At 37.2% G+C, this 13,271-nt stretch overlaps 1 protein-coding gene across 1 annotated transcript in view; it reads right to left on the bottom strand.

Annotated features, from left to right (window-relative positions):
* LOC126184527 (DNA polymerase zeta catalytic subunit) overlaps positions 1-12,897 on the bottom strand; it is a 227,703-nt gene extending 214,806 nt beyond the window's left edge. Inside the window, exons 1-3 of the mRNA XM_049926929.1 lie at positions 12,708-12,897; positions 7,514-7,660; positions 1,642-1,828 (exon numbers count right to left, since the gene is read on the bottom strand). Coding sequence (XP_049782886.1) covers positions 1,642-1,828; positions 7,514-7,652 — 326 coding nt within the window. The 5' untranslated portion in view covers positions 7,653-7,660; positions 12,708-12,897. The remainder of the gene's footprint in view (positions 1-1,641; positions 1,829-7,513; positions 7,661-12,707) is intronic.
* Between the last annotated feature and the right edge of the window lie 374 nt (positions 12,898-13,271).

Below are 13,271 nucleotides of genomic sequence, written 5' to 3'. Positions count from 1 at the left end.
ACACCAATAGTAACAAAAAGAAGAAACACACTAGGCAGTATGATGTTTTAAGAAGTTAAATTGAAAACTTGCTACTGGTTCTGCTACTGTACTTTTATTTATTTTCTCTCTATCACATCTTTATTTTAATGTGAAAGACTTCCCATCATGCTAAACTGAATGAGAGATTCCTACCGCCTATGGCACTTGAGATGTGCACACCACTGCGATGTTGGCAATGGCACATGATAATCAATGAGAGTCCGACGTGAGTGCACGCTGCAGCCATTACCGTTGTGCTAGCAATTGCATCACATGAGCGACTCAAGGAACCTCTTGTTCAGTCATTCCCTAAGGCAGTTGAGCATTTGGCACAAGAATACTTATAATACATTAATGGTCCCAAGTCCAATACAAATCTCAGCTTATAATTTCACCTATATGTATAAAGTTTGACTAACAATATGTGTTACTAATCACAATGTAACAGGTATGGTGATAAATAACAGCAGGACCAGTTTTAACATTGGTTATGATAAGTGTGGAGGGATACAAGTTGATAATTCATAAAATGCGATTTAAGACCAGTTACTGAAAAACAACGTTAGCCACAAAATATCTTAGCAGAAAGTAAAAGTTTAGTCAAAATCCTAAACATCTTCAAACACAGAAACATGTGTGTTTATCCATGGTATTATGTGCACATTTTAATATGCCAAATTTAGCTGGAGAGTGTTTTGAAATATGGTTGCATAACACACCACCAAAGGTTGGGCCTCAACTATCTTCTTTACAGTGCTGCCAACATCAGGAAGCAATTGTGCCAGATCTGTTATCAATTGCTCCAAGACCTCTGCTTTTCTTTGGGTTGTGTGTTGCTTATTGTTTTCTTGCATTATTTTGAAATGACTAATGCTGGTCCATAATGGGGTTGGGTGTGACTCACATAATAGCAGATGGGATCAGCAATTTCTATGACCATTTGGCAGTTACACTTTTGCAGAACCAACAGGTGAAGGTGACTGCCCTGTTGCCCAGCATTGCTCCTTTCCCCTCGGGAGTTCAAAGGTCTCAATTGTTTCTGCTCGCAGCCAACTAACATGTTATAGTGTCTGCACTATAGTGACTGTGGAACAAAACCTGTCAACATATTTAAACCACATAGGGATTCTTCCTGTAAAGCACGACCCGAGCTATTTTCAGTTCTTTTGCTCTAAGTATCTTGTCAGTTTGATATGCAGAGTTGTCAAGTATGGGTTGTATGGTTACGAGCGCCCATGAAAGAGCTCTGCAATATGCTTATGTGCTACAGATTCAAAATCAATGACTTTGTATTTATCAAGTTGGATGTGAAGAGAAAGATAATAGCAAAAAATACCTTAAATCAGAGAAGAACTCTGTTTACTGGTGAGAAAATGCTGCTTCTCAATGGGAAGAATCATTTGCCGAAAGCTTAACTAGAGTCATAAAAAGAAAACAGGCAAACACCATAGTGTAGCAACCTCTTCAATTTGTATGCATAATCATTTACAAAAAAGCTACTTTTGCCAAAAATTGATGCTAATTTTGCTTAAACTGATTACCTCAATTATTGGCACAGAATAACAAGTACCTCTGCCAGTGACTTAATAATAAAAGATATGCACGAGTCAATTTACTTACATGCCTGACACTAGATGTATATTATACACATGTTGAGAGACAGAATTTGCATGGCCAAGAGAAGCATTTATTAATTTGTCTAAACTTGTAGCTATCTTATACATCTCCTTCCCACATGTCTCTGTTCCATCATATGGTATATAAATGTATGGAAATACACCATGCACATGCAAACAGGTCTTGTGTCCTGTATAAAAAAATAATTTTCCAGTGAAAGACAAAGAAACATTTATGACACACATGACAATATATTATGTTATAAATTCTAAAATAGGGGTACAGAATAAAATCAGGCATTTATAAATTTGAAAGTTAATTTGAACACCAAGAGGTTTATAAGAAAGGTACTACTGAAGGCAGTATGCCTTTTCCCCTTCTTCTATAATGCCATTTATTTATTTTCTGACAATATGTAATTACCTATGGAATTAAAATTTTTTATTAGCCCACTGCAGGTATCCTAGATTTCTAGTTTTTTATCATCTCATTGTATTTCTACATGTACATGCATATTCTGCAAGCCAACGTACGGTGCACATTGGAGGGTACCACGTACCACTACTAGTTGTTTCCTTTCCTGTTGCACTCACAAGTATAGTGAGGGGAAAAACAGCCAACTATAAGCCTCCATACAAGCCCTAATGTCTCTTATCTTATCGTCATGGTCCTTACGTGAAATGTGTATTGGTGACAGTAGAATCATTCTGCAGTTGGCCTCAAATGTTAGTTCTCTAAATTTCCTCAATAGTGCCTAGCGAAAAGATCATCATCTTCCCTCCATCATGAATCATCTTTGTAATACTTGTGCACTGATCAATTCCAGTGGCAAAAAAATCTAGCAGCATGCCTCTCAACTGCTTTGATGTCTTCCTATGTTCTGACCTGGTGGGAATCTCATTCACTCAAGCAGTACTCTAGTATAGGTCGCACTAGTGTTCTATATGCCATCTCCTTTACAGATGTGTCCTCCGAGTCTTTTGCAGTGGCATGCTTCGATAAAATCTTTTCAGTTTACAAGCAATGTCATTTTGAATAAAACGTTTGAGCTTTCGGTACTTGAATACAAACAATTTTCACCACCCTGTACACAAGAAAGCTGTCCTGAAAATGTTAGTACGTGGGGCAAAGATTATTTCTGATGACAATTATCTAGAGTCTGAATTTCTGCATTTGAAGTGCATGTTCACAGAAAGTGGTTACAGCAAGGGAGAAATTGCATAAACTTTCAAGTGCCACTGACAAAATATGTCTCATTAATCAGTGGAAGAAACCAAACAAGTTTCATTTCTTCCATACAGTGGAGCAACTACTAGTGACATGGGACATGTGCTGAAGAGACATGGAATGAGACCAGTGTTTCAGCCCGCCTCCAGAATAAGAGATAAGCTACGCCCCATCTTCGAGTTCCTGGCACATATGGTGTCCCCTGTGACTGTGATAGCATTTAGGTATGTCCAACTATTTGCACTGTTGCTGAACATTGAGCAGAGCATTCATGACACATCAAACAAAGGGAACTTGAGAAGTCGGCCATGGCTGAACATTTGCCCAGAAAACGGACATAAAGTATCATTGGAAAAGGCTAGAGTTTTGGTTCAAATGTCATCATACTGGAATCCTATTACCAAAGAAGCAGCAGAAATTAGAATAAACAGCAACAATTTTAACAGGGACCAGGGGTACACACTTGGTAGGGCATGGGGGGCAGGCACTGAGCATTGAGAAAAAGCTTAGGCATAGGCTTGACACTTGTTGGGACTCAGGACCAGCAGTTTCAAACTTGGCACCAGCCTCTCATGCCATGTGATGGCACTCGGTTCCACAGCAGGACAGAGCTGCTAGGAACTGCCCAACTTGTCTTCTGTGCACTCATCTCTCCGGCCCTTTCTCGAAGGCTCCACATACTGACGTTAAATTTATACAAGCAGAACACTGCTCCAGTCTCAGCAGTCAGTGATTTTAACTCCTGACGACAATGGCGGAGACAGCTCTCAAACGCTCAAGTGTTTTATTTGAATTGATGCGGCTTGTAAACTGAGAAGATTTCTTTTATAGATGAGCTACACTTTCCTAAAATTCTCCCAATAAAGAGAAAAAGTTAAGTCAACCATTTGCCTTCCCTACTACCAACCTGATGTACTTGTTCCATTTCATACTGCTCTGGAACATTATACCCAGCTATTTAATCAATTTCTGACAGAAAATAACTATTTCTTCACCAACCAATGATCCATGGTTTTAAAGAAGCAGAATTTATACACTAACTACAATGACCAAAACAAATAAAACTGTTTTTACACTGCCTTCCCAAATGTCTTTGACAAAACTGGTAGAAAATTATAGGTCATTAAAACTGTTATCACACATTTTCCCCATTTTTAAATGAAAGTCTACTTGGGGCATTACCTATTTAAATATGATTATTATATGACAGGAACTTTTATAGGGGAGATATATGCCACCTGTAGGGGAAAAAAAACAGGTGACGAGAAAAGCAGCTGCATTAACATAAAGAGCAGTGATGGCAAGCCAGTACTAAGCAAAGAAGATGGAAGAAATATACAGAAATCTACCTGAATGAAAGAAACCAAAGGCAATGTTGCAGGAAGAGAAGGGGAAGTGGGTGAAGATGACATAGATGTTGTGATACTGGGAGCAAATGTGACTGGGCACTGAAAGACGTAAGACTAAATAAGGTCAATGTAGGAGGCGGCACTTCATCAGAATTAGTAAGATTTTTGGGAGAACCCACCACGAGGAAACTCTTCTATCTGCTATGCATTACATATGAGACAGCCAAAACATCCTCTGGCTTAAAAAAAATAATGTAGTAATTGTAATACCAAAAAAGGCAGGTGCTGACAGATGTGAGTATTAGAAAACCATAATTTTTATAACCACCAGTTGCACAATACTACGGTGAATCATCTACAGGAGAATGGAATAGCTGGTACATACTGGCCTAGGGGAAGGTCAACTTTGGTTCAGAAGAAATGTAGGAACACATGAGGTAGTGTTGTCCCTAAGACTTATCTTAGAAAATAGGTTTCAGAAAGACAAACCCACGCCTGTAGATTTTGAGAAAGACTTTAACAGCGTGGATTGGAATACAGTCTTTGAAGTTTTGAAGATAGCAGGGATAACATAGATGGAATGAAAGGTTATTCACAACGTGTACAAAAACCAAACTTCTATAAGAGTCTATGAATATGAAAGAGTGGCAGTAGTTGAGAAGGGAGTAATACAGGGTTGAAGCATATCTCCAGTGATATTCCAATGTGTACATTGAGCAGGTAGCAAAGGTAACTAAGGAGAAATTAAGGTTTAGGGTTTGTCAATAACACAGTAATTCTGTCAGTGAGGGAAAGAGACTTGGAAGATTGGTTAAATCAAATAGATAGGATCTTGAAAAGAAGTTTTTAAGATGAACATCAATAAAAATAAAACAAAGGTAATGTAGTGTAGATGAATTAAGTCGTGATGTCAGAGGAATTAATTTCGGATATCAGACTTTAAAAGCTGCACACAAGTTTTGCAATCTGAGGGACAAAATAAATGAAGCTACAAGAAGCATGGAAAATATAAAATGCAGGCTAATGATAGCTAGCAAAGTCTTTCTGAGAAAGAGAAGTATGTTTATAATGAATGCATATTTAAGTGTTACGATGTCTTTTCTGTACATGTTTTTCTGGAATGTAGCATTAGATGGAAGACAAACAGTACATACAAAAGGATACTAGGAGCTTTTAAAATGTGCTGTAGCAGAATAATGCTGAACATTCGGTGGGTACATTGGCTAACTAATGATGAGGTACTATATAAAATTAGGTAGGAACCACCTTTTTGGTACAACTTTGCTAAAAGAAAGGATACGTTAAAAGGACACAAGGTAATCAGGTGAAGTTCAAATGACAAATTGTAGACAGAGACCACGTTTTATCTATAAATATTATATTTGTTCTCAGAAGTACAAGTCTCACGGCAAACACAGCATGCGAGACACAGGTATGATAATATTTCCTATCACAGATTTTTGATGATCCTGCAGTCAATAATTGCTTATAGGCATAAACATTTGAAAATGGCTTATGACAGAAACTGCACAATTGTGCAAAAAAATTAACCAAGAAGTTTAGAGATGCAGGTGATATGGAGTAATTTCAACAAGGTTTTATTGGGTGTTTGTCATGTGGAAATTGAATGCGCTGCTTCAAAAATGTGAAGGATAAATCATCAATGATACTTTTTCCAGCAATTGTTGCTGCTCCAAGTGTCTGCACCATGCAAACTCATTCTTGATGATAAACAGACATCTACATACTGCCATCAGGCTGATTATGTAACATGTGATTGCACAGATTATCTAAGATGCTGAATGGGTTCATGAGCCACTAGTGACATATTAGACCTATGGTTACATGTACCATTCTTGTTCATTGCCACTGATATATTCTAACATGCCTTATATAGGAACTTAGAACACTGTTACTTTCAGTATAACTGAACGTACACAGTGTGTTCCAACTTAATGCACTTCAACAACCTTGATATTGTAGGTATCTTCTAAAAGGCTCTAGTCCAGCCAACAGTATTAACAAAATAAACAATGTACTGTCTAGAATATCAGGGCTCTAATGCCTGCAGTGCATTATCAAACACCAGTCACGGAATCACAGCATATGAATGATCAATGTTACCACCTCACTGAAACTGAGTGTTCTGGAATACAGGTGGGAAACACCTGTGGGAAACACAAATTGGATAGCTGCCAGTGTGCTGATTTACATAGTGCAATCAATGACACAGATGTACAGAAAAGTTTAAGGGATAATTTTAAATGGTGGAAGGAGCAAAGAGGTTAAAAACCTATTTGTAAAAAAAAAAAACTGAAAAGTAACAGAAATACGAGTCAGAGCTAGACAATCAGGGAAGTGACAATGAACATGAATGTGCCTAATTTTATTACCTTCTTCAACAGGTAAATAAAAAATCTTTGTTGTAAAATATTAGGAAATTAAAAATTACCTATCAGTTATGACCTTTCAAGTTGGAACTCTGTGGTTGGTCTTTACTGAATCGACTTCTCATGGTTGGAACACCCATTATGAAGAAAATGGGAGGTCTACTTCAGTTTGAAGCCCTCAAATATGTTTCAACACCAATGTGTTATATCCAGAGGATGTTCTTTATTTTAGTATCTGTTTAAAGATTGGTTGTGGTTTTAAAGTTTATTTGACAGTGGCACTTCTGTCTATGCTATTCTTTCCCAACCTTTTTAGTGCGCGTTTACTTCTGCACCAAGTCAGTTTGCTAAAGCTACACACTCAAATGTGATCTGTTGATTGTATTAATGTTTTCAAATATGAATCTCTGTAGTTAGTCTACTATCATTTCTAACTCATTCCTTGCAGTTTTACCTTCCTTCCTCCAGAGCTACGAGAATTTTTTTTTCTCTCATTTCATATCTTTTCCTGTTTCTTATATATGTCTTTCACGTAATGAAGGAACTGCTTTATAAGATCTGAAAGATGTAGATTAAATACATGAAACTGTACTTTACTGGTAGGTAGACATTCCTGTATCAAATGGTGTAAATATTTGTTTCTGTCTTTTACACTGAATTACAGCTAAAATAAAAATGCTTATCTTTGGATACAAATTTTTATGCCCATATAGTATGCAAATTAATAAAAAGCACAAATAAAAATCCCATCAAGCCACAGAAAAATGTTAGAAAGTTATTCACCAACTATAATCTACACTTTATGCACAACTTGTTATTTTTTCTGTATTTCTGTTTATAGCAATATTACAAAAAGTTAGAGGTGACTCTATTACATAATAATTATTATTCATGGTATAGCAAATTTACCCTTTTTTGTTGATCCAAATATTCTTAAAATTGGTACTTCTTTTATTGCATAGCCCCTGAATTCTGAATATTCTAAATCCAGCCCAGGAATGGGTTGATGCATGTAATAGTCTGCTACCACAAGATTAACTGAAAACATTTTGAAATCTGAAAAATAAAGAAAATAAATTATTACAAATCTACTCATCAAGCAGCAGCAGTAGAATACACATAAAAGATGTGGAAACATGGGAGCTTTCGGAGCCAGTGGTTCCTCCTCCTGGCTGTCTACAGATATTTCGTACCCGTAGTTGCAGTTACTGAGTAAAGGCTGTGATTCACATCGCTGGGATGCAAGTCAGCTGAATAAATGTTGCTGCACTGGGCACTGGATTAGATCGCATCTCCAATAGCATGAGAGCACAAGAATGAGAAAAAAAACATTTTGAAACTTCGAAATTAAAGCTGGCTAATACAGAAAATTGTTGATGCAGTGCAGCAATGATACAAAGTTTGTTTACAAAACCTACTTAGTTAATAAAAATAATTTCTTTGCTAAAAATAATCTACTTGTAATCTGGAAACCTGTGAAAGGTATTAACTGCCAACTAGTATACTCTTAAATGAGTTCAGTATTTAAAGTACAAAGTAAATAACTATATACGCACATTGTGAATTTCAGATGACTATGTATGAGCTGGAACTGTTTCTGTACAGCAGTCAGCAAGCACCTAGACCTTAGCAATATCACATCTCTGGGGTCAGAATGCATGTATACTGTAACAGCTTGCTTAACTTCTTAGTGAAGCATGACAGGAGTATTTAATGACACTAAATACCACAATAAAATTAATGACAAGTGTCCTGGACTCGCAGTGTTGTGGAATTTCCAACTATACACATCCATGTCACGCAAGCACAGTATACTGAGCATTGTTTCACTGATATGTTACACTGTGCATAGGTGTTTCAAAGAATTAGAGACCAGTAAGAAGGTTACACTAAAACTAGGTGTGGTTTAGGTATTTTTGCCTAAAGTAAGTTCCACCAGCATTTGTTCCTCCTGATAGATGTTATTATGATGTAGCTTATTGTTATAGTACTATAATTCATATTACTTTTTATATTACTGTGTTACTAAGTTGTAGTGTATAAGTTTGATCCATAAGTTACACAATTTTTGTTGAGCTGTGCTATGTAATTTTATTACCATACCTTATTATAGTATCCTACCATATTTCTACATCACAGTTCTGTATTTCTACGTACATGACTTGTTCTACATATTTTGTACATTGTACAAATGTATATTGAAATGTTTTATGTTTTACATGTTATACTTTCTGTCATGTTCCACACCCATGAGGATCATCTTATTTTTGGGTCTATGGAACCAAAACTGCATCTAATCTAATCAACAAAATAAGACTCTTGGGACCAAATAAATAAATAAGTAAAGATATACTGTGATGGGAATCCAGGCAACAGAAATTGAATTTCAACAAGTGTTAAAGGGAACCATAGTAAATGTTAGAACATGATAATGACACATAAGATCATAGCACTGGGGAGAGGGGAAATGAGAATAAGAGCTGAAATACAATTTGGAAGTGCAACATTTTCTTGTGGTAGCTTGGACATTCTGGTAGCTAATGCTTCCCAGATATTGGTGGTATGAAGGAAATCAAATACATTCCAAAGACCAACTTTTCTGTCTCTCTTCTATCTTTTCCCATTTTTCTACAGGGTCTGCATTGTTATATCGGATTTGACAGGGTTAGTGGCTTTTGGTGGTAAGATGTCCTTCCTGACACCACCACTCTCCCTATCTCCTTCCAGAATGAATTCATGTACCCCATCTGTCCGAATCTAGTGTAAATCTCAGGTACAAAGGTGAGAACATGTTCTAAATGTTTGCATAGTGTGTATTTGAGATGGGAAGCGGGTACCAGTCCAGTGTTTACATAGTTGGACATGGAAAACAGCCTAAAAACCACATCCAGGCTGGCCACATTACCAGCTCTCACTGTTAACGTGTGAGGCCAATTCAATCTGGAGCTGGCTCACATCCCATGTCCTAGAAGCGGGCGTGTTAGTGTTCTTGGCTTGCCAGGTGGATCATCCCATAGACTAACTAGCATCCATATATAGGCCATAATGAAAATGAATGATAGAAGATTAGTATGGAGGGAGAAGAGGCCATGCCAGACAGGTTAGCATGGAGGCAACATCTGATTAATATGATTAACACTGTGGTAGTTTGTAGCAGCTCTGGTATAATCACACCACAAATGAGTCTTATTACACACTTTTGCATGCTAAAAACTTTTGGTCAGTTTGATGAATTACCCCAGAATGTGTTCCAGTTCAACATATAGAAACCGAGCAAGGCGGCGCAGCGGTTGGCACACTGGACTCACGTTCAGGATGAGGATGGTTCAAACTTGCGTCTGGCCATCCTGATTTAGGTTTTAAGTTATTTCCCTAAATCACTTCAGGCAAATGTTGGAATGGTTCCTTTGAAAGGGCATGGCCAATTTCATTCCCCATCCTTCCCTAATCTGACAGGATCGATGACCTCGCTATTTGGTCCCATCCACGAAATTAACCAACCAACATAAAAGAATGAAAGTAAGCAAGGTTTTTATATTTATATCTCGTACATCTGACATCAGTCTGACTGCAAATACATATTTGTTTAGGCACTTCAGCAATTTTGTGGTATGTCCTTCCCTTTATGATCAGAAATTTAACACTGTCAACCTCTTCAATCTGCCTATCTTCATATGTTATGCACATGACAGAAGGAAATCTCTTGAGCTGCATATAGAGGGTCTTTTCAAAGGTTAATGACAGTGAATTAGCTTTCAATTATTTATTAATGTCAGTGAAAATTTCATTAGCGACGATTTCTAAATGTGAAATCTGGACTTGGCTTGCTACTTACTGTAATGTTTATATCATCTGCACACACAAACAAGTTTTTTTTCTGGCAATGTAACAGAGGAGAGCTCATTAATGTACACAAGAAAAAGCAACGGACCTACGATGGGACACCACATGTAATTAATTTCTGATCAGATGAAGAGCGACTGCCTAATCCACAGGTATTTCACAGCGACACCCCTTGTTCTCTGTTAGTTAGGTAAGACTCAAACCACTTCACAGCACTGCGAGTAAAACCATAATATTCTAATCTGCCTAAGAGAATGCTGTGATTCACACAGTCAAACACTTTTGACAGGTTACAGAAGATGCCAGTAGCCACTAATTTGTTATCTAATGACTTAGGGATATTCTCACTGTATGTGTAAATATCCTTCACTATACCTGAACCCTTAAGGGGGGTAGGATGTCAAAGGGGCGACTTGGAGCAGGAGAGGCTCCACAGGACATTTTAATTTCTGCTGTCTACACTTCTACAAATAAATTCATAAAACTTTGTCAGCATGACCAGGAAGGATTCAGGATTCACACTCATAACAGTGGAAGTTCAAAAACGTAACAAAAAACAATACTTACAGGTGTATAAAACTCTAGAATTTATTTAATTACTGAAAAGATGAATGAACTGCTACATTTTAAATGTCACGTTTACACAATAAACCCCAATTTTATGGTTAATTATCTCTATTTGTACCAAAGTTTTTAACAGATTTGGAAAAGTTTCATACAGCCACAAGTATGATTTATATATGCTGTGCAAAATTCATCGAAGAATCTCTCTTGCTTATGAAGAAAAGTGTATCTGTAGCATAAAATGCAGACAATAGTAAGTGAAAAAAAAAGATGAAATTTCACATGTAAACATAAACTATTTTGTTATGTTTTGAACTTTGACTGCTATCAGTTTGACTCCTGAATCCTTCCTGGTCATGCTGACACAGTTTTATGAATTTATTTGTAAAAGTATAGACGGTGAAAATTAAAATGTTCTGTGGTGCCTCTCCAGATCCAAGTCGGCCTGTTTGACATCCTGCCCCCACACCCCCCTTAAGGAACCCAAAATGTGAATTGGACATTTGACTGACTTGCAGTCAGATGCTTAAGGATATGCTTGAACACAACCTTTTCAAATATTTAATTGAAAAAGGCGGCAAAAGCCAAACTGGTTGACAGTTTGGCGGTATCTTTTTATCCACCTTCTTGTAAAGAGGTTTAGCTTCAGGATATTTTAGCCAGCCTGGAAATGTTCCGCTGTTAAGTGATTGATTGCACAAATAACTTAGAAGCACTCTTTGATTAACTTCATTAATATGCTAGCATAACCACCAGAATACTTAGATTTTACAGATTTAATTATGGATGCTACTACTTTGGGAGATGTGAGTATCACATCTTTTTTTTTTTTTTTTTTCCCTTGTAAAGACTGGTCTCAGATACTCCACTGCACTGTTTACTGAACCTGATAATGTCAAACTGTCAGTCACAGAAACAAAGTACTTGTTTAAGAGGCTTGCAACACTACATGCATTTCTTATCAATGTCTGATTTATTTTTAGAGCTATCTGTTCCTCTTCCTTTTAGGCCACACCTGTCTCTGTCTTCACTACATTCCATATAGTTTTAATTTTGTTGCCACATGTAACTATATTTCCTCATAATAAAGCTGCTGAGATTTCTGGATTACTTGCTTCAATATTTTGCAGTATTCTTTGTAATGCATTACAGTGTCAACATCAGAGCTGTACCCCATGATATCTTTGTTCCTTGGGTAATCCATGGCTTACTTTTAGCCTTCTGTTTGATTTGAATTACCTTCAGGAGAAACAATTTTCGAAAGACGAAGTAACTATACTAATGAATTCAGGTTCACTTTACTATCGTTAATAGCTTACACAACATCAAACTGACCATACTGCTTCATAGGATGCACCCACATGCACAATCTTTCAGCATGTTGGACAATGTTAATGCAAACGTTAACAGAAAAAAAACACTTGTATACTTTCCATAATTAATGTTGACCACAGACGAGTGGGGCAAAAATAAATGCAGTAGACAGGATCGTCTACATCACACACAAGGTAAGGGAGACACCAACCTAAATACCGACATAAGATTAACGTGAACCAGAAAGCTTTCAGCTTGCAATGTCATAAACAGCATTTGAACAATATTTATCACCCACATCTTTCTTCTGTGCTTAAAATCAGCATCGCTGGTAATATTTATAGACCGCCTTCCTAAAGAAAAGAAAATACGCAGAAATTACCTTAAGACAGGGACGAATTGCATACAATGTTGAACAGGTCCATGCGCACTTTTCTCTACTGTCTTACAATCACTGTATTCTTCTGACCCAACACATGATACTGTTTGTCACACATCCGAAAGTTATCGGTTTCTCAATATAGAACCCATATATTAAAATGTGCACTGTCACGTAACTTCGTTTCACGACTTCGTCTGCATTTCAAAACATAAACAAAAACTTGTTTCCACTTGTTGTCACCGCCTAAGGATATTAATGCACAGCCCAATGCAGCCAACGCTGTAAACGGTTTGGTTTCCTCAGCAGGATCTGTGGCACAGGCAACGGGTATTTGCACGTTCATATCCAACGCCACCTAGGAACAAGGTGGCGTTGGCATATCCCGCCAGCACCTTCAAAGTAGCCTTTAGAAACAACCATAGTTAACTGATATGCCAATACGAAATCCATTATTGTAACATGAGTGAACGCGGCGAAGATGGGTTAGCTTGCCTTGTTAGCAGACGACTACAAAGTTCCCCCAACAACAAAGCATTCTTCGGGGGAAGCTTTGACGTCGTCTTA

The sequence above is a fragment of the Schistocerca cancellata genome, chromosome 4 (assembly GCF_023864275.1).
Source record: "Schistocerca cancellata isolate TAMUIC-IGC-003103 chromosome 4, iqSchCanc2.1, whole genome shotgun sequence".
Classification (NCBI taxonomy): Eukaryota; Metazoa; Arthropoda; class Insecta; order Orthoptera; family Acrididae; genus Schistocerca; species Schistocerca cancellata.
This window is presented reverse-complemented; position numbering and strand designations above follow the sequence as displayed.